General features: G+C 40.0%; 5 protein-coding genes across 6 annotated transcripts; 1 reads left to right on the top strand and 4 right to left on the bottom strand.

Annotated features, from left to right (window-relative positions):
- Positions 1-1130: 1130 nt before the first annotated feature.
- Positions 1131-8450, bottom strand: ergic3 (ERGIC and golgi 3). Of its 2 annotated transcripts, XM_058055701.1 has the most exons (14): positions 8264-8450; positions 7623-7693; positions 7288-7375; positions 7098-7217; positions 6804-6900; positions 6551-6716; positions 5590-5647; positions 4798-4812; positions 4323-4354; positions 3646-3742; positions 2471-2535; positions 2260-2396; positions 2085-2140; positions 1131-2015 (listed from the first exon to the last, which is right to left on the bottom strand). In XM_058055701.1, exons 1-14 carry the CDS (start codon positions 8349-8351, stop codon positions 1936-1938), a joined length of 1170 nt encoding a protein of 389 aa, XP_057911684.1. In that variant the 5' UTR covers positions 8352-8450; the 3' UTR covers positions 1131-1935. The 2 variants fall into 2 exon arrangements, with proteins under 2 accessions (XP_057911684.1, XP_057911686.1); XM_058055703.1 differs by lacking the exon at positions 4798-4812.
- Positions 2683-3543, top strand: romo1 (reactive oxygen species modulator 1). The gene is made up of 3 exons (XM_058055704.1): positions 2683-2841; positions 3094-3224; positions 3304-3543. The coding sequence occupies exons 2-3, from the start codon at positions 3094-3096 to the stop codon at positions 3410-3412; spliced, it is 240 nt and encodes a 79-aa protein (XP_057911687.1). The 5' UTR covers positions 2683-2841; the 3' UTR covers positions 3413-3543.
- Positions 8451-8986: 536 nt separating the features above from the next.
- Positions 8987-9698, bottom strand: LOC131106616 (homeobox expressed in ES cells 1-like). Its single transcript, XM_058055839.1, has 3 exons — positions 9549-9698; positions 9359-9460; positions 8987-9278 (listed from the first exon to the last, which is right to left on the bottom strand). The coding sequence occupies exons 1-3, from the start codon at positions 9696-9698 to the stop codon at positions 9129-9131; spliced, it is 402 nt and encodes a 133-aa protein (XP_057911822.1). The 3' UTR covers positions 8987-9128.
- A 1434-nt stretch (positions 9699-11132) lies between these two features.
- On the bottom strand, positions 11133-14028 carry LOC131106193 (B9 domain-containing protein 2-like). Its single transcript, XM_058055033.1, has one exon. The coding sequence runs from the start codon at positions 13766-13768 to the stop codon at positions 13241-13243; it is 528 nt and encodes a 175-aa protein (XP_057911016.1). The 5' UTR covers positions 13769-14028; the 3' UTR covers positions 11133-13240.
- Positions 14029-14285: 257 nt separating this feature from the next.
- Positions 14286-16860, bottom strand: pnp4a (purine nucleoside phosphorylase 4a). The gene is made up of 7 exons (XM_058055007.1): positions 16820-16860; positions 16236-16399; positions 16058-16161; positions 15366-15541; positions 15103-15293; positions 14737-14816; positions 14286-14661 (listed from the first exon to the last, which is right to left on the bottom strand). The coding sequence occupies exons 1-7, from the start codon at positions 16840-16842 to the stop codon at positions 14515-14517; spliced, it is 885 nt and encodes a 294-aa protein (XP_057910990.1). The 5' UTR covers positions 16843-16860; the 3' UTR covers positions 14286-14514.
- Positions 16861-20885: the final 4025 nt, after the last annotated feature.

Raw genomic sequence — 20885 nt, 5'->3', positions numbered from 1 at the left:
TCTGCTGTTAAAAGTTGATAAGATATTGTTTTTAAATTATGTTTTGCGGCTCCAGTCTATTTTTCTTTAGTGAGCTAGGGGGGTAAAATGGCTCTTTTGATAGTAAAGGTTGCCGACCCCTGTTCTAGAACATTTGACAATGTTTTTCATTCATGTGCTGGTCTAAATGACCTCTTGTTTGGTAGCTGTCCTTCAGAATATGAAGTCTTATGCTATTTTTTAATAAATCTGCATAGACACAATAAAACAGTATTGCAGGTTGTAGCAGTAAAGAACATGATGGTTCCTCCATTGTCATATTATTTTTATGGTCATTAGCATAAATAGTAGACTACACAGTACAGCGTCACCAGCCTCATTTAACGCTCTTTCATTAAATGAAGCCTCCCACTGGGACTTAAAGGGTTAACAAAGTACACGAATAATACAGTGATGACATATCCAGTATGAAAGTGACACACCCACAGGAAGTTACATATTACACATAACCGTTTTCATTCATTTGTGGCCATTATACGGACATTGTCGCCATCTGGTGGCCGACAGCTGTCATTGCCAAAACCTTTTGTATTTATACTTTTCTATGGTAAAATTTGAGAATATAGTGAGTGCGTTACTGTAATGAAAATATGTTAGGGTAGGATTCCAGCTGGATTTAGAGTTTGAGCAGTGATGGGCGGTGGACCAGACAGAAGTTTAAGCATTTAGCATCGCTTAAAGCATTTTGCAATTAATATTTATCTCATAAAAAAATATTTTAAGTAAAATACATCTATGTTTGTAGAATAAAAACATGCTACAAAGTAAAATATTAACTGTTAAAAAATAGATACAATTATATCATAATACAACAGAATTAATAATGGAAGAAATACTAATTGAAGTTGTAAATGTAGGTCAGTGCTTCTGGTAGTGGTAAGGCCAGAAGAAGAAGCCTTGCTGACCCTATATCTATTAATATACATCTATGTTTGTAGAATAGAAACATGCTACAAAGTAAAATAATTAACTGTTAAAAAAATAGATACAATTATACCATAATACAACAGAATTAATCATGGAAGAAATAACACTCATCCAAACCTTAACTAACCTGCTGTGTGTGCAAATTAATTAGCACTATTCCAGTTGATAAGAGTCACGTTTATTGTTTATTGTCATTTAAAAAACCTGTGAGGACAATCAAAATATAAATACATATTTTCCCCCCCACGCACACACACACACACACACACAACCCCTGATTTTCACAGTTTAAAATGTACAACCACTAGACTTTATCATTCAGTTGTTCTTCAGACAATAGTGTGTCATAGCTGGAGGAGGTCTTCACTGAAAAAATACAAAAATGTGAGTGTGTCCTTATTAAAATGAAATTGTCCATCATGGAGGATTAATGACATTAAATCAACAGAACCCTTAAGAAGACTCCAAAAGAGAAGAGAAGCACCCCTCCTTTAAACAATTAACATATAGTGTTCTGGCACGCTGCCCTCGTTCTTCAGTGCAGCCATTAAAACAACTTTACAATTCTCATACTTTTCTTGGTAAGTGGCAATAAAAATGAACAATTTTCCTGTGCAAAAACATGTTGAGATGACCCCTGACGTCAATGTGACCACAAGACAAAGAACACAAAGAAAGGAACACAGCCGTAGGACGTTCCATGAGGATGAACTGAATTGGGAGCGCCATCCTGTGTTCGGTTAGTTGAGGTGCAGTTTCTCTGTCCCGTCATCCTTCCGGGAACCAGAAAGGAGGACGGAGAACCCGGCTGATGCTGAACATCTTTCTTTGTAATTCCGTCTCTATACCGTCTCTCAAAGATGTTCGGTCCTCTGCCTGCCGCTCGCTAGCCGGTCCAATCCATCCGCCGACCGGCGTTGCGTTCAGGGTTGCGCCACACAGAGGCCAGCAGGAGTGGATGGAGCGTCACTAGGAGGCTTTGCCCAGCTCTATCTTCTTCTGGATGGCGCGGGCTGAGTAGTAGATGAGTGAGTCGATGAGACCCGCCACTGTAAGACAACGGGGGGAATCCAAGTCACACGAGGGTGCGGTGAGGAAGGCGGTAGGCGGTATCTTACCTGTAAAAACGCCCCCGATGATGGCGCACACTCCAGTCAGGAAATGAGTGAAGGATCTGATGGAGAGGAACATTATTAAACCTTAAAGTTTTTTGTAGTGTTATGGGGTATAATTTCCCGTCACTATTATCCTTGTGTTTTGATTTAAAAATTCTGGAAATCTGGTATGTCCCACCTGTGTTTCTCCGTCAATTTCACCATCATAGGTGACAGCTCGTACAAAACAAAGACACCAGGCAAGCCCTGGTCGCCTATCAGGCCGTTGGCAACTTTTTCATGTCTGGTAACTGAGAACTGGTTGGTTTTAACAACCTATAAAAACAAAAAAAAAGCATATAAAGTCACCATAACAATGTAATCAAGCATATCACAAACATAGCACTCACCTCTCCATCTGTTTTCATATAAATGGTGGGAACAATTTTCACAAAATACTGGTACATCATTGAGGCTGTGGAGAGAAGAAAACACACAATTTAAAAATATTTGTAACCAATAAGATGATACTTTCAGTATCCCGTCACAATATTATATACGTACAAAACTTGCAATACTGAAATCATTCACCGTGTGTCGCTGTTGGTAACCCATGACAGCGAATCGGCCATCTTGGCTCGCTTTCCTCTGTCGCTCAACTTCCTACTTCCGGCTATGGAGGTCTGACAGATAGACATTTAAACGCTCCTAAGTTGAATTACGCGTTTACAGCCTCAATCGAAGACCAGCAGAAGTCTGTTCTAAATATTAAATTTAAAAGGTAATAATTTATTCGAGTGAGTATTTCCAACGTGTTGGTAACATTATTGTATCGTGTTGTTCCCGTTAAGGCTACAAGTGACATTAGCCAGCTCGCTAGTTAGCATGCTAAGCTAGCGCCACATACGATATAGTGTACTTTGCACCTTACCCAGTGTCTCTTAAACTGAAGTCCCAAACGGGTTGTGTACGGCAAAAAGCAACCAACAAATGTGTTCTCTTAATTCCGTCCTCCGCATATCTTCATTGTCAGATGCCTGTTGCTGTCGGACCATACGGACAGACCCAGCCCAGCTGTTTTGACCGGGTCAAGATGGGCTTCATGATGGGCTTCGCTGTTGGAATGGCTGCCGGTGCCATGTTTGGTACCTTCTCCTGTCTCAGGTGAGATCTCTGGTTTTGTCTACACTGCTGCAGACAATATGCATCTCTGTGCTCATGAGCGGATTCCCACCATCTGCAGAATCGGAATGCGAGGACGGGAGCTAATGGGAGGCGTCGGGAAGACCATGATGCAGAGTGGGGGTACGTTTGGCACCTTCATGGCCATCGGGATGGGCATCCGCTGCTGAGGAGCCAGAGAAACCTCAACGCAATCCAAATAAACCGATGGGACATTTACAATAGCAGCCACATCTTGGTGTCCACTCAGTCATGTCACACTGCAGTCTTGTTTCTTTCATTAAACCCCCCCAAAAAGTTGTTTTTAATGCGTTGTACTTTCTGACATTGACTTCCTGTTCTGCAGTCGGTGCCATACAACAGGTATGATAGAAAAGCCGTGAATGTTTCACGCTGAACTGACCTTGTGGTGCCGTGGCGTGTGTCCCGTCCAGGGGGTTCACAATGCCGGGGTAATCCTTCCCGAACGACAGGTGTTTGATCACATGGGTCATGTTGATCTAAAACACAGATGTTTTGATTGGACAATGTCAAATAAAAAATGTCTAATCTCTAAGAAACAATTCATTTAAATCCTTAAAGTCATACAATTAAAAATGAAGTCAGCAGTTACCGTATGCATCCTCACTTGTTAGCTAAATTAACACTCAAACTACTAACAATCTTCTTTTATACTGATAGCTAAGAATGTTATTAATTGCCTGTACAGTTAAATTATTTCCTGTGAGAACTTGGAAATGTAGGCTTGGATGACTGTTACATTAAATAAGTGAATTAATGGAGTTCCTACCAAGACGTTGCTGTCTATGTACATTATTTATATGTACATTATTTAAAAAACACAAAAAACCTTAAACTGTATTATGGAAAGCAGGAAGTGAACAAATGTAACAGTTACTGATTGTGGAGGGGTAGGATTTAATAAGCTTTGCTTCTTCCTACTCCTTTTGGACATGTGGAACTGTGAACTGATTATGGGATGCATTCAGTTGTAATCTGATGCATGTTCAAATGAAATAATACCATTACCATTAAATGTATATATATATATATATATATAGCACATAACGTATTACTTACATTGTCTAACCCAAAACTCTGTAGGTCATGAACTGCAAATACAAAAACAAAGCAACAATTAATTGGAAATGCCCCATGAATCACACGTATGTGGAGCACATGGAGGTCAACCTGTGTGAGAAGTTTCAAGTCAACCACAGGTTTGACACTTAATGACGGCGCCACCGTGTGGTTGACTTAGAAAAGTAATAGCACGGCACGCAGTGGGTACTTATGCTTTACTAAATCTCGGCGGTTCAGCAGGAGATAAAACCGGAAAAGGAAGTGGCCACTAGAATTACATTTTGTTTGTAATGCACTTACTTGCAATATGTAAAAAAATAAGTGACACTGACTAAAATAGCATTAGTTAAGCTTGGGTGAATACTCATTAGTACTGAAATGTCAACAGTAAAGGTTGTGGAAAAAGAGAAGCAAACATCAACAGCCATTGTGTGAAGGAATTTAAATAGTCTGCAAAGAAAGGAGGACTTACTTTCCACAGCGTGCACTGCAGAAAGAAGAGAGAAGAAACACCAAATGATGACTTTTGGAGACAACACACCATAGTCATGTACAAGCTGGGGCTGAACAGCACTTTTGTTATGGTTCACTTTCCTTCATTAGTGTGAGAAATGTTGCTTAAATTGGCCGTATGTCTAAAGTGTCAGTGCAGCCCCAGAGACATGAAGCAGGAGAGCAAAACGGGACCATGGAGGCTGGATGTTTTTTTTTTCCTCAGTGGTTCTTATCTCCTCATTTCTGCTGCTGTGCAAACTATAAGCGTTAGTATCAGAAAAAGCAAAACAATTCTCAACTCAAGGAACCTTAGTAGTAACAAATATAATAATAATATAATAATGGTGCCTGCTGAGGTTTGTTGTTCCTGTTGAAAAAATGAATGAAAAGTCTTGGTATATTCTCACTGATGTGATAAACATGTCTTGTTTTGTGTAATCCTGGTAACTAACAAAAGACAAACAGCAATGAGCAGAGGACAATGCCTTAGCCGAGGTAATGGATGAATGCATTAATTCACAATTTAGATAATCCTGTGTTATGGCGCCGATAATTTCTCATAAGGCAGCAAAACTTGCAGAGATGACGTTGCCCTTCCTTATCATATCGGTACCATTCACACAGAACAATGACACGCAGTAAAAAAGCGGTAAAATGCCAATAATTGGTGGTTATTAGAAATAATATCTCCACAAGCATGATTTAAAGAAACCTTTTACTGTGGGAGTGCATAAGCAAAGTGTATGACGGGCTGTGGGTCCTGTCTTACCGTGAACATGTGACTGCTGGAAACTCTTTCCTGGAGCAAAGTGGAAGTTTCCTGCCACCTGAAAGTCAAAGAGTTATGGTTTAGAGCAGGGGTCTCAATTTAGTCAATTTACTTGGGGGCCACTGGAGCTCGGGTCTGGGTGAGACTGGGCCGCATCAGGTTTTCAAAAAAACCCCACATTTATTAAAAACAGAAAAATATACAAACTTTTTCAGTGCTTTGGTTCTGACTTTCTACAATAAAAGCTGTGATAAAACATTCCACTGTTCTCAAATATCTTAATTTTTATTTTTCTGCACAAAATAAGATGAAAAATAAATAAATCAAGAATAAAGAAAATCAATCAATGAGTAATAAATAAATATAATAATAAAACGGCAAATAATAAAAACTTAAGAAACCACATATAGTTGGTGGGTAGACAAATTATTTTTTTCAGATTAAAATGAACAAAGCATTATTAGAGCCCTGTAGACATGACAAAACACGACGATAGTCACATTTATACTCTTTTTATTTACAACATATTGCGCAACTGCAGGGTCTTGAGACATATGCTAACTCACTAACTAGAGAGCTAGCGACCTAAACGGTAGCCTTCAAGTTATTTCCTTTAAAATTAAATAGCCAAAAACTTACCACTTCCACACGGATAGGGAGGATAACTATTAACAGTTATTTAACCTTTAACATGAACATTAATCAAATGTAATAATTTTTTCTGAGTACATGATACCATATAGCAATTATATCAAACTTGCGCGGGCCGCACTAACATTAAACTTTCATATCAAGGTGGGGGCCTCAAACTAGTGTCCTGCGGGCCACATTTGGTCCGCCGGCTGCGTGTTTGAGACCCCTGGTTTAGAGTGAATAATTACAACAACCTATTAGTAGAAGTATATATGCCCCTCAGACTTTTCTTACAGCAGGTGACACACACTTGGGTGTTATTTGGTACCTTGTTGACTTCCAGAAAGCCGTACACTTGGCAGCCTTCATTCTTCTGCTCCTGCATCTTCTGCGTGAAGCCCTCTCGTTTGCACTGCTCAATGGTGTCGGCGCTCTTGAAGGCCCAGCCTCGCCTACGGTACGCCTCTCGCACATCGTCGCAGGTGTTGCAGCATCTGTGGCATCAAACAAAGCCCAGAGGCGCTTTTTTAAAAAGGAGCCCTAAATGGACCAAAAGGCGCTGTTGGGCGTTGCCGTCTTACTTGAGTTCTTCCGTTTCTGCGCCAAAGCAGCTCTCGCAGCGATTTGGATCAAGTGTGCTGGGGTCAAACGTCACACCATCATCAGCTTGACCAAGTTCTATGTGGAAAATCAGCATAGTTAATAAAAACAATGATTTTCATAAACCATGATACAGTATATTTGCATTATTATGCCATATACAGGTATTATCATTACATTAATGGAAAATGGTCATTATTGGCAATGCGTACAACAGTTAGCGTGTTAAAACTGGCTGGCTAAAAAAAAAAATACAATTCAGCTAAAAAATTTACCGTGTCTTTCTGCCTCTTGGGCGACTGGCTTTAGGTCTTTGTCCAGCCGCTGCTTGTAAAGGTTGTGCTCGACGTCCAGCTGCTGCTCGCCTGCCACGTCCATGGCATCGATGCTGAGATCTGACAAGAAGAAAGGTGTCATCATCACTGAGCGCTTCAAAAATATTAGCAGTGCGTGTCCACTACTCACATGCGCAAGGCATGTGAGGGAAGATGATGTCGATGTTGATCTTCAGCTTGTCTCCTCGGGACGTGTCCACGTAAAGCTCAGGGTGAACCTGTGGGAAAGAGAACCGATTGTGTTCCATTTCTTGTGCAAACACAAAATTGGTTGTGAACGATAAACTGATGCGACCGGATATGCAATCTGACAAGCGAGCGACAGAGTTGCACGGGCAGAAACCTCCTGCATCGATAAGAATCAGCCATAAATCCTTACAATAATGGATTGTAGAGCACCGGGTGTCACAAGACCAGCACTTGGTTGACAACCCATCTCTTAAACAATATAAGACGCTCACTCACCTCTTTAGTAAGATAGTACTGCAGCTCCGAAATGAATAGGATTAACATGAAGATGCCACTGATGATTGTCACTGTAGAATACACACAAAGAGTCGGTTAGATTTAGACAGTTCGGTCAAGACACACCAATCACTCCTCAGGACACTAACTTAGTATAATACATCATGTACTAGCATTTATTATGTGTAATATACAACATTTACTACACAAAATAATGGAAGAGTATTGTACATGTGAAAAAAATGTCATTGTATGCATTTGTTGTGTAGGTTTAGACTACTTTTACTACTCATCTGCTGCACACAAAAGTGTATGTATCTGAATTAACTGCATATAAATAATAAACATATATCATTTCTATACAATAATGGCTGATAATGAGGTAACAATTCCTGAGAAAGTAAAATGTATTTCATGTCAACCACAATAGTATATTGAGGTCACATGTCGCGTTTTTAGCAGATTGCTGCAAACATTAGATTAATAATTTGAGCTCTGTTGTGCAAATGTTCCAATAGCGTATTGTGACTGACGTTAAAAACACTAACTTGACATTTTTCAATGGAACCGGTTCGCCTTGTTGTTGTTAGCCGAGGAAGCTAACTACTGTTTTCTCGCACAAACAGAAGGCAGCATCTCACCGGTCGCGCCGCCCCACGTCTTCACTCGGAAATCCTCCAGAGTTTTGGGATAGGCGTCAAATTGTTTCAGCTTGTTGAGCGTGTCCATTTTATTCAGGAAACAACAGGCGCCCGACGATACAAACAGAACCGCAGCTGGGCTCCGAACACCCACATCAGTCCTGGGGTATCACTTCCGGGATAGAAGTCAGGGCCTGCGTGGACCAATAAGCGCCGTACGCGTCAACCAAACTCCCGCCCTGTTGTCTTTTGTATGTTGATTGGCTGCAATTCAGTGCTTGTCAAATAAAGAACAAAAACAGCGCAATTTAAAAACACACGATTGTTATAATATACTTGATTGTTGGTATATTTATTTATTAAAAAAATACAATATTTTATAATTTAAAGAAGAAAGCGGTAAATTCTGGACCTGAAACTTCTAAAATATACCATGAAATTGTCTCATAAACACTTTCCATAATAGCTAATAATAGATTAATCATTGTTAGAGAGTCAAGAAGCCCGATCACAAGCCCATGTAAACGTACATTGAAACATTCCACTTGTTTGTATGGACATATTGGATTAGTCAAGCAAGACAAGACAAAAGCATGATTCAGATGCCTGATTTACTATGTTTATTTTGTTATAAATCAGAAAACAAAACATTTATATATATTCATATACACACACACTGATCCAGTGCAGAAAAAATATCAAAAAATAACATGGTGTCAACATTTTAATCATGGCAACATAACAATTTTACAACAATACAAATGGTGTATTTTAGTTAGCTAGGACAACAATGTGAATGTCACTGAGTCCTGTGATTGACAAGCCATGAGTCTAATATGAGCCCGCCCCTTTCTTATTTTCACTCTCATTCCTTCTCATCCTCCACTTGCAGATCATCGCTCCTCAACTGACCCATGACCTTCATCCTGAGGTCAGCAACGGCCGACTGTACCATCCTCAGTCTACTCTCTCTGAGGGATCGTTTTAGTTTGGCCCGCCGGTTCTGGAACCATATCTGAAGTGTTCAAGAAAATAAGTAAGAATACTGCAAAAACCCTAAAAGTTGCATCCCCTAACAGAGAATGAAGTGTTGACCTGTATGCGGTCCTCATCCAGATCCAGTCTCCCAGCCAGATGTTCCCTAAGCTGGATGCCTGGATAACAGTTGACGTGAAACACAGCTTCCAGAACATTCACCTGACACACACACACACACACATAATTAAGGCCCACTAAGATGCATGATCAATATACTCACAGGTTAGTTATTGATTTAATTGATTACTTGGTGATTAGTGAAGGCGGTTCGAGGTCTACGTCCGATATACCAGCTGGAAGTCGGACTCTGGATGTTCGCCCGGGAAGGATGATGTCCATGTTGTTGATGGTTCTCCTCGTCTGACTCAATGTCTGCATCTAAAAAGTCATGTGACATACTTATATACATCCATTTTGCTTGTCCTCGCTAGGGTGACGGGCGTAGCTTAGAGCCAATCACAGCTGACTTCGGGCAATGGGCGGGGTACACCCTGGACTGGTCACCAGCCAATCACAGGGCACATATAGACAAACAACCATTCACACTCACATTCATACCTAAGGATGATTTAGACCAGCGGTGGGCAAACTACGGCCTGGGGGCCACATGCGGCTCGTCAAGTGTTTAAATACGGCCCGCCCGTTCATTCCAAAGTATTTCATTGAAACATACAACCTGGTATCATGGCTTGAGCCAACCTTTTCATGGTTTATGGAGCTTTTTTTTTTAAAATAAATTTGGTTATTTGATGTGGTCTGCTGTTTACAAAGTGCTCCTGAATAAAGACACAAGCACATATAGTAGATTGCATGACACTTTTACAGATACAATAATTCCATGTGTAAAATATATAGTTTGGCCCCCCGTCAATTTTGTTAAATCAATGCGGCCCGCGAGTCAAAAACTTTGCCCAACCCTGATTTAGACTCTCCAGTTAACCTAACATGCATGTTTTTGGAATGTTGGAAGAAACTGGTGTAACCGGAGAAAGCCCCCCCCCCCCACACACACACACATGCAAAACGTGCAAAATCCACACAGAGGTTCTTCCCTATCTCATGACTGTGTGGTCAATATGCTACACTCACACTATACGCAGCATAAAAGAAAAAATAACGCGTGAAAGACCTTAACGGACTGCAGGTTCAGTTTGAAAAAATGAGGAAACCACATAGGGACTGTAAATCACATTTGTTGTGTCCCCTATGGGTTGTACTTAACATATTTTGAATACATGCTAGCATAATACAAAACTTAAAGTTTCATAATCTTAAATTAAAATGTCAAATTTTACAGACATGTGTTTGTCAGTCCCATAAAGGTGTATGCCAAATTTCTTGGTGATTCAACCCTCAACCTAAAGTGGGTGTTTAAGTAGAGTACATTCAGCTGTGTGAGAAATTTCAAGTCAATCCCACTCATGGGATTACATACATACAGAGTACCGGTACCTCTTTTTTTTTCCAGACTTCCAGGCTTTATTGTCAAGCAGCAAATCAAATATTAACTGTATAATTTGCTTTGAATTGTGACACAGATCAATAAATATTTTTATACGGTTTTGTACAGGTTTATGTGTTTAAATGTCAGAGTGTTATGTGTTCATTTTTTTCCCAATGTAACTGTTCAGGTAATGATATTTGTACAGAAAATGCAAAAAATATGGTATAGTATTGCTAGCATCATAGTTGCCAATTAAGAATGAATGAAACCCTTTTTTTGCAATGCATGGAAGTACATCTCATTTTGACTCACCTGTTCGATCCCAAGGCCTGTGGAGTTTTAAACAATTTCTGGGGTGTTTCTGCTCCAAGTCCAAAATCCGCTCAATGGAAAACATACTTTGGTTTGCAAAAACTTCGGCTTAGTATGAATGTTTTTTTTAACTATGAACTACAAAATAAGCTCTCCTTTCCAAAAGGTACACATTGAAATGTGTATGTTGAATGAGATGTTCCTGGCGTCTTCAATGTGAGCAAATGTGTGAAGCAGCAGGTCCACACCGCATGTTTAAATGAGAGCCAAGGACTTAATGACACCGGCTACCAATGAGAAAGAAGACGTGCTTCTTTTCCATGTGAATGAGATCCCCTGAGGTTCCAAACAGCAGCTAATCTGCTGCGTGTGTGTGTGAGAGAGAGTTTTAAAGACAACACGTTTGAATTCTTAGTGGGGTTAGTTCAACAAAATAATGTCACAACTCTGCAGGACTACAGGGGCATGCTAATCTGCTTTCATTTTAGTTTATATGAAATGAAATTAGGTTTTCTACTATCTAATCCATCTGATATATAAGACATACATCAAGACAGGTATCAAAAACTCCATTGTTTTCATTTAAGTATTCATTTAACAATATGTTTACTATTGTGCTTGTAGTTTGCAAGTTATGGTGTACTGTACTGCAAAATATAATATAAAGTAACCCTGCTTTTGAAATGGTCTAAATCACATAATTAGGGTAAATTAATGTACACCACTGAAAAAAACAAACAAAAAAACAAAACAAACAAAAAAAAACATGTTCTTGTAGTGACCAAAGTACAGCCCGGGGGCCATTTGTGGCCCGCAGTGACTTTTTCAATCACTCTCGGCATATTGTAAACATAAAATTAAACAGGAATAGTACAAAAAAACACAGGAAATATGGAAGAAAGAGCAATCATTGTATGAGAGTAAGGTCAAAACATGATTAAAGTAATAACATATAAAAATGGTAATCTTACGAGACAAAAGTTGTAATGTTATGTATTGCATTATTAGGAAACAAATATTTTAGTTTTTTATAATATCATGAGAAAGAAACAAAACAAAAAATACATTAATACTTAATTAATTTAAGTGTAGTGAGTGAAATGCTGCATCGAAATTAAACAAAAATATTGACAAAAGTTGTTGAGGTTCAGTGTCTTTGGGTCAAGATGTGCATAAGTTGCTGCACAACACAAAGCAGAATCACCATCCTTTCTTCAAAACTGCCAAAGTAGAAAATGAGCCCAGAAGAAGCCACGGTGATAAAGACGGCAATAATAATAATGATCCAGATTAATGCTAAGGCTATTAGTGTAATCTGTGTCACGTTGTCATGCAGATGAAGCGCATAGCATCTGAATACAGGTTGAAGCAGCGGGGAGGAAAAACCTTTTCAGGGGAAGATTAGTTCCTAATGAAGGCCCGGAGCAGCTTTAAACCAACAGCACACTTGTTTATTTAATCCCCCCCAGTCTGTGATGGGATGGCTGGCTCTCGCTAGATGAGCCCACCAGTGTAGGCTGACACACCCACCACTGACACACTGGTGGACAGCTTTGTAAAGAAAGCAGGCTTTGCTACACATCTTAAAATCATTAAAATGTGACACTATTGTGTGATATTTGACTTTAAATTGGTCAGAATTATTGTATAATGATAGTAGTAATAAAAATAATATATTATATCATATTATTATATGAATATTAACAGTAATAATAATAATAAATATTGTATGAATATAAAAGTAAAAAATAAGTACAAAAAAGACACATCTTTTAGTCCATTGGTCAAAATTATTGTATAAAAATAATAATAATATTAGATAATACATTATTATTATTATATAATATTATTATTGTATTCATATAAATTAATATTAACAACAACAACAATAATAATAACAATAATAAATATTGTATGAATATAAAAGTAAAAAATAAGTACAGAAAAACACACATTTTAGTCCATTGGTCAAAATTATTGTATAAAAAAATAATAATATTATTATATAATATATGATATAATATTATTATATACTATTATTATTATATTAATATAAATTAACATTAACAACAACAATAATAATAATAATACATATTGTATGAATATAAAAGTAAAAAATAAGTACAGAAAAGCACACATCTTTTAGTCCAAATAAAAAATCCGAATGGGAAATGTGATCAACATTAAGTGTCCACGCCATATTTGTCAAAGTGTCTCATGATGATGTTAAGCTCCAGCTCCACGGTCCCCATGGCGGCGGTGTGCAGTCTATACCTGTCCGCCTCCCCGTAGATAAGGTCCGGGCTCCTGAGCTGGAGTCCTCCGCCGACAAACATTTGCGATAGCTGCTCCTGCCAGGAACCGAGAGGTCTCCAGGTGGCACAGCTTATTCGATGGTGTCCCGGGCTGGATGGGACGTGGCAGTAACCGTACCCGAAAAGCTGGCAGCGGCCGAAGGAGTCCTGGTTCCATACCTGGAGGTGAAGCTTGGGCCAGCCTTGGAGCCCCTTGGTGGCGTAATGCACGTCAATGGGGTGGCTCCAGTACGCCATGTCTCCTGTTTGAGGGTTGTCCACTTGAGTCTGACCGTGCTTCAAGCCGGAGAGAAGACGCCATGCTCCTCCGGTGTGGACACCCCATTTGCAAAAGAGGCTGCTCTGAGGGAAACCCGAAGCACCGACGAGCTGACCGATTATGTGAAGCTCCGCCATGTCAGATAGGAGTTAGCGTCTAACTGCTAGCATCACAGCTAACGTCTCCTTGGTAACCCCGCCACTGTTTACCTGCACTCACTTAATAGTTCCTCTTGCTCCTCGATTCAGAACTCAATACACACTTGTATATAATATTTTTATATTTATATTAAATTATATTTTTATAGTTGGGATGGAGTGCTGAAGCCACCCCAAAACAAACAAAAAACACAAAAAAATGCTCCCTCATTCGTATCTTCTTCGGTGATTAAAGTCAAATCCAAGCTCTGCAGCGCCCTCATTTGGCTGAAGGGCGCAACTGCATCTTCACAGGTACACCTGACCTATTTACACTAGCTGCTTTAATCATTATTTAGCTAAAATACTTAAAATTGTGTAACCTTTATGGTGTTAGTGAGGGACTGCATTTGACAGAAGTGACACAAGTGGTTTATGTTTGTGTTTTAGTGAGATTAAATCAGATCAGGAATATGTACACAATAAAATCATACAACATATGATATGCTTGGCTGTTTTGTATCAAACCACAAATCTTATAATCTAATACATATTTGTGTTTACAATAACAATACACTACGGATTAATTCCTATAGTCTAATTCAGCATCTCCGTCATATTACATAAATCATTTTTCAGTTCAACAAAATTAAATATTAAATTACAGAGGTTGCTTTAAAAAATAAAAACTAAGTTAGCAATAAAATACTTCATCTATACAAAAAAAAGAAAACTCTTCTCAAATCTCAAAGAGTATTCCTGCTGTTGTTGTTGATCTCCATCCTGGAAATAAACTCAGTCACAAATTGCTGCAGCGTATGTGAACGCAGCCGGCCCACCTCCAGGACACCCTGGTGGTCCACGCTTTCCGTGTCCTCGTAGCTCTTCACCACCTGATGCAAACACAGGAAGTTGTCAGCGATTCACCAGGAAGTCAACTATTAGTGTTTGTTGTATGTTTATTTTACCTTGTTGGTGATGAGGGAGAGGCCAAAGACTCTCAGTCCGCAGTGAGTCGCTATGACGACCTCGGGAGCTGTACTCATGCCTGTAAACAGAAGACAATGCGGTTATGTATTTTTTGGATATATTTGACAGTTTTTAGTGAACATTTTTGGAATATGTTCCTTAATTGTGAAGCATCAAAACTCAAGACCTTTTGTTTACACATCAGTCAGAAGTCAAAATGGCCCTGTTATTTCCTATTGTCCTCCAAAGGTCTTAATGGCCCATAATATCATGTAAATCAATCTTTAGCATTTGTCCTCATTAGGGTCACATGTGTGCTGGAGCCTACCCCAGCTGACGTGACAGTGTTTAAATGTATGCCTTACCTACAGCATCTACGCCCAGTCGGTGCAATAGTCTGGCCTCTGCAATGGATTCAAAATTAGGTCCGCCCACCATAGCGTACACGCCTTCCTGCATGAGACCGGCCACGCCCATCTCCTTTGCGATCTCCCTCGCCAGGAAACGTAGTCCTTTGTCGTAGCATCCCGACATGGCCGGGAAGCGTGGCCCGAATCTGGAAAATAGGAATGTTAGCAAAGAAAAAAAAAAACAACAACAACACAAATCAACTGAACTTGCACCTCACTTGTCATCGTTGGGTCCGCAAAGCGGGTTCAGGCCCACCAGTCCGGGGAAGTTGACATGATCCTTGATGACCATGATGTCACCGGGCCGCAAGCCGTCAGCCAATGAGCCGGCTGCGTTCGTTACGATCAATGTCTCCACGCCCAGCAGCTTGAAGACTCGCACGGGAAAGGTCGTCTATAGGACACAGTGACACTTAGAACGTCAAGCAGCTTGTCATGGAGTAGCCAAGTAGTCATGTGACGTCAAAATCTCAGCTCAGTGAGCATCTAAAACAGTTGGGATCACTAACACAGACCCAAATACCAGACCTGGACCTCTAGTCAAAAAAGTATTATAAGTTTTAATGGGGTTCTTTTATTTATTCACTCATTCATTCATTTTCTACCGCTTTTCCTCACGAGGGTCGTGTGGGGTGCTGGGGCCTATCCCAGCTGAGAGGCGGGGTACACCCTGGAGTGGTCGCCAGCCAATCACAGGGCACATATAGACAAACAACCATTCACACTCACATATCAGGAAAATCCAGGAAATCCACTGACCAATTGCATTTAAATTAAGACATCACACATGATGCTACTCAGCCAATCAAATCTATGCATTCCAGGTACTCAACCTTTCAACTATAAATACAGAAACAGATGAAATAGGAAAGAAAAGAACAAGCAAGACAATAGAAACAAATTGTGTTACCTTGCATAGCGAATGTCCTTCATACATATGGAAGCGACCTTGCATGCACACGCATGTCTTTCCCTTCAGCTCCCCGAAAACCAGCCGACCCGCGTGACCTTGAACTGCAACACAACAAAAGGGCGACATCATGAAACCAAAACATTTTTGTTTGTTTTTGCTCCAAACCTGCGTGTACCTGTACTCTGCGGGAAGCCCGGGATATTAGCATAAGCGAAGGAGTCCTGACACTTAAGAGCGTCAGCAAGCATCCCCAAGCCGGAACCGCAGATGATGGCCACCTGGGGACGGTGCTTGGTGTGAGACATCAGCCAATCAGCTGACTTCTGGTATTCATCGTGACTGAGGGGAATTGTGAGGAACATTTTAATAATAAAACAATAAAACAGTGGATAAAAAGTATATCTGCATGCTACTCAATGCTAACCCTCACTGTCAGGTGACATAAGACAAAACTAAAATGTTAGGAATGTGACTAAATGTCAGTCAGGGGGCCTCCAGGCTTTAACGTCAATGCTGATGATACGGCATCACGAGACGAAGAACGTAAACATGGCATGTCATATGATAAATGTTATTTTTCCTGATGGATAAAAATCTTATATAAGCTGTGGAAGAACTAAATGTAAACATTAATAATTAAAAAGATGAACTACTGTCAGAAAAATGGAATACTGACTAATCAACTGAAAACGCAAATATTGCATTATTGTACAAACCACACACATTAAATAATATAATAAAAATGATATTTTCTCTTACCTGATCTGTTCTTTGCTGTGCATGATGGCTGATTGTTTATGTGTGAGAGAATGTTTGTGAGGCTGCTGCTGCAACTCAGACTACATATACACCAGTCACATGCCATGTCACCTGCCATTGGCCGACAAGCCATCCATTCATCGGCAGCAGCCAATGAATGAAGGCGCAGTGTGTGCGTGGATTCCTATCTAAATCAGAGTGTGGGAGACCATTTTCTCATGTTGTTAAAATGTGGTCTTTTTTTACGTCACACAAGATTTATTAGTTGTAAAATGAGTCTACACATTTCAGGAGTGGTTTTATTATACTATGTCAGGGAATAATACTAAGCTGGGATATGCTGTAATGGTAATGGTTTAATTTCATTTGAACATGCATCAGATTACAATTGAATGCATCACATAATCAGTTCACAGTTCCACATGTCCAAAAGGAGTAGGAAGAAGCAAAGCTTATTAAATCCTACCCCTCCGTCTGGTAATTTTACAATCAGTAACTGTTATATTTGTTCACTTCCTGCTTTCTTAATATAGTTTATTTTTTTATTTTTTTTATTTACATTTTTTTTGTCACGTACCGAAGTACGAGGGGTGATATGACCATCGGGTACCATGGGTACCATAGTAAGTGTCAATATAGTGATATATATAGCACATGATGACTGGTTCAAGACTCTTCATCCTTGTATTTAGCAAACATCAACTAGCTAATTGGTTATTTTTAGCCTTATGCATTATTTTAGCTGTTTGAAGATGAACTATATCAGCAAGTTGAAGTATTTTAGAAATAAGGAGTTAGTATGTTCTCTGTATGCGGCACTATGAATTATCCTTACTGACCTTTTTTGCAGTACATTTAGCGAGTGAAGATTGCTTTTATAGTTATTAGCCCATATTTCCACACAATAAGTAGAGTGTAGTGATTTCTTATTGAGAACAAATGTTGCTTTGTTCAATATTGAAATATACTCTAACTGTATTTTAGAGTAGTCAGTGTACAGCTTATATTTTCATTGCAAATGAGTCAATATCCATCCATTATCGTCTGCATGAGTGCTTCCAGCTGGAGGATGCTTCACAGGTGATCAAATGAGTTTGGTCAGTAGGAGTCATACAAATACTTAAGCACCCTTGACACTTGTTGGAGATGTATTTGGACTCGGAAAAAGCAATACTATACCTCCGCCATGCATACTATATAGTACTATACAGTTTTTAAACGCATTTGTGCCGTGTTACGACCCCTTCAGTCCCACAAATGAGTTGCATAAGGATCATCTGCACTGTCTCCACGTGCCGCCACCAACTTAACTCGAGGCAGCTCGTCGTTCTCTTCTCCCCTCAATCACATTCTTGTGTCTCCTGACCGCTAACGAACTGCACATGCTCTTATGATCAGCTGATCTAACGAGGCTGGCTGACCCCAAATGTCAGGGCGCCTTCAACTAGTAAATGTGACAAAAAAGAGCGGGATGACGGCAATAGAGCTCTCTTTTGTCTTTTTGGACATGCTACATCTGTACGCTATTATTATATGGTATATATCATTTATTATAAGGGCAGGGGCTAAGCAGAAGTTGCATTAGCTGCTTAATAAGCAAAGCGCTGCTGGTGGTTACATGCAAATTGAAGGCATTGCCGTATTAACAAGTCCTGTTGGCAAATAAGAAGCACATGTTTAACATTTCCAAGGGTAACATTTTGATTTTTTTAAATTGTGAGTAAAAAAAGACCGAATTGTGTTGAAAGTTCAAGCAGAAATCATCATCAAATTACTTCCAAAATGTACAATAAGATATTACAGGGGCTGCACGGTGGCCAAGTGGTTAGCGCGCAGACCTCACAGCTAGGAGACCAGGGTTCTGATGTACTAGCTTCTGATCCTATCCATCCTGGTCACTCCCAAAGAAATATGGCCTATTTAAATAAGGCCGGTTAGCGCACAGACCTCACAGCTAGGAGACCAGGGTTCTGATGTACTAGCTCCTGATCCTATCCATCCTGGTCACTCCCAATGAAATATGGCCTATTTAAATAAGTCCGGTTAGCGCGCAGACCTCACAGCTAGGAGACCAGGGTTCTGATGTACTAGCTCCTGATCCTATCCATCCTGGTCACTCCCAATGAAATATGGCCTATTTAAATATGGCCGGTTAGCGCACAGACCTCACAGCTAGGAGACCAGGGTTCTGATGTATTAGCTCCTGATCCTATCCATCCTGGTCACTCCCAATGAAATATGGCCTATTTAAATATGGCCGGTTTGCGCACAGACCTCACAGTTAGGAGACCAGGATTCAATTCCACCGTCGGCCATCTCTGTGTGGAGTTTGCATGTTCTCCCCGTGCATGCGTGGGTTTTCTCCGGGTACTCCGGTTTCCTCCCACATTCCAATAACATGCTAGGTTAATTGGCGACTCCAAATTGTCCATAGGTATGAATGTGAGTGTGAATGGTTGTTTGTCTATATGTGCCCTGTGATTGGCTGGCCACCAGTCCAGGGTGTACCCCCATATGCAATATATTTATGTTTACATGTAAATTACCTTTTTTACAGTACCCTCATAAGGATCTAGAGGTGATCCAGTGTTCCACGATGGACGTCATCAGGCTCTAAAAGACTCATAAAAGCGTCATGCATTTTAAACATCAAAAATCCAAAAGTTAAGGCGTTATATTACGCATTAATCAGGAGTCACTTGACTTATAAAATGTTGCTGTCACATGATGACTCCTCCATGCCACGATGAATTGTTGTCTGCATTTAGACATGTGAACAATGTGACCCTGAAGGACCCAGTCACATATTTGGGATTGTTGGATGTGAGTGACAAGCATTCATGCTTTCCTAACGGGTTTTTGTTGTTTATGTATTTAACACACCAGGAATCCTCCATGCCATCAGGAACTCATAAGAATGTCGTAGGAATTAGGACAATAACGACATTTCATCTTTGCCTCCAGGATGCTTTAGCAACAAAATGTCATGTTATGTCCTCCTTGTCCTATTTTGTTGAGGCCTGGCACATCAAGCAAGGAAGAAACCATTACCTTTTTGGTGTTGTTGTTTTATTTTAGTTTATTTTTAGAATATGCCAAAGGCCAATAAAAATACAGCTATGAGCTGTAAAAGGCCCCCAGGTCACACTTTGCACACCACTGTATTTAAGCTATATTCATTCATTCATTTTTGACCGCTTATTCTTACAGGGGTTGTGGGGGTGCTGGAGCCTATCCCAGCTGTCTTCTACACCCTGGACTGGTCGCCAGCCAATCACAGGGCACATATAGACAAACAACCATTCACACTCACATTCATACCTATGGACAATTTGGAGTCGCTAATTAACCTAGCATGTTTTTGGAATGTGGGAGGAAACCGGAGTACCCGGAGAAACCCACCAGCACGGGGAGAACATGCAAACTCCACACAGAGATATAGCCGAGGGTGGAATTGAACTCGGGTCTCCTAGCTGTGAGGCCTGCGTGCTAACCACTAGATCACCGTGCAGCCCAAAGACAAAACAAAGAAGCCAAAAACGTACCACTTCCACACGCAATAGGAGGAGAACTTCTTTTCACTCTATCATGTTTTTGGAATGTTTTTGGAATGTGCAAAGATGTGCATCGTTACAAACAAGCGTTTAACTCCATCCTATAGTGTAGGCCTTTACTTAGGAGACAGCTTACTAAACATTTAAAACAATTTCATTTTTGTGACAGTAATACTGTCTTTGTCAATAAAGTATAATTTGTGAGAAATTCAATAATTCAATAATAAAATGCGTGTCAGCAGGATGGATTTACTGCAGAACTGTCGCAAATCCTCTGTAGGTCCGTCACTGTCAGAAATAAATAACTATTCATCTACAACGTTGTCTAATGACAGGCGTAAAATAAGTTGAGTGGGCTTACAGTCACAGCGGATTATGTGTTCTTTATTCCTCTGTTTTAAGAATGGCTATTAAACGGCTATGCTTGACTGAGTTGATGTACTGTAGTTCCGCTGCTCAGCAATTGCACGGCACATCCACAGACCAGACCTGACTCTGGGGCGGATTTAATA

This window comes from Doryrhamphus excisus, chromosome 18 (genome assembly GCF_030265055.1).
Source record: "Doryrhamphus excisus isolate RoL2022-K1 chromosome 18, RoL_Dexc_1.0, whole genome shotgun sequence".
NCBI lineage: Eukaryota > Metazoa > Chordata > Actinopteri > Syngnathiformes > Syngnathidae > Doryrhamphus > Doryrhamphus excisus.
Note: the sequence above shows the minus strand (reverse complement) of the source record. Positions and strands in the feature narration are given on the sequence as shown.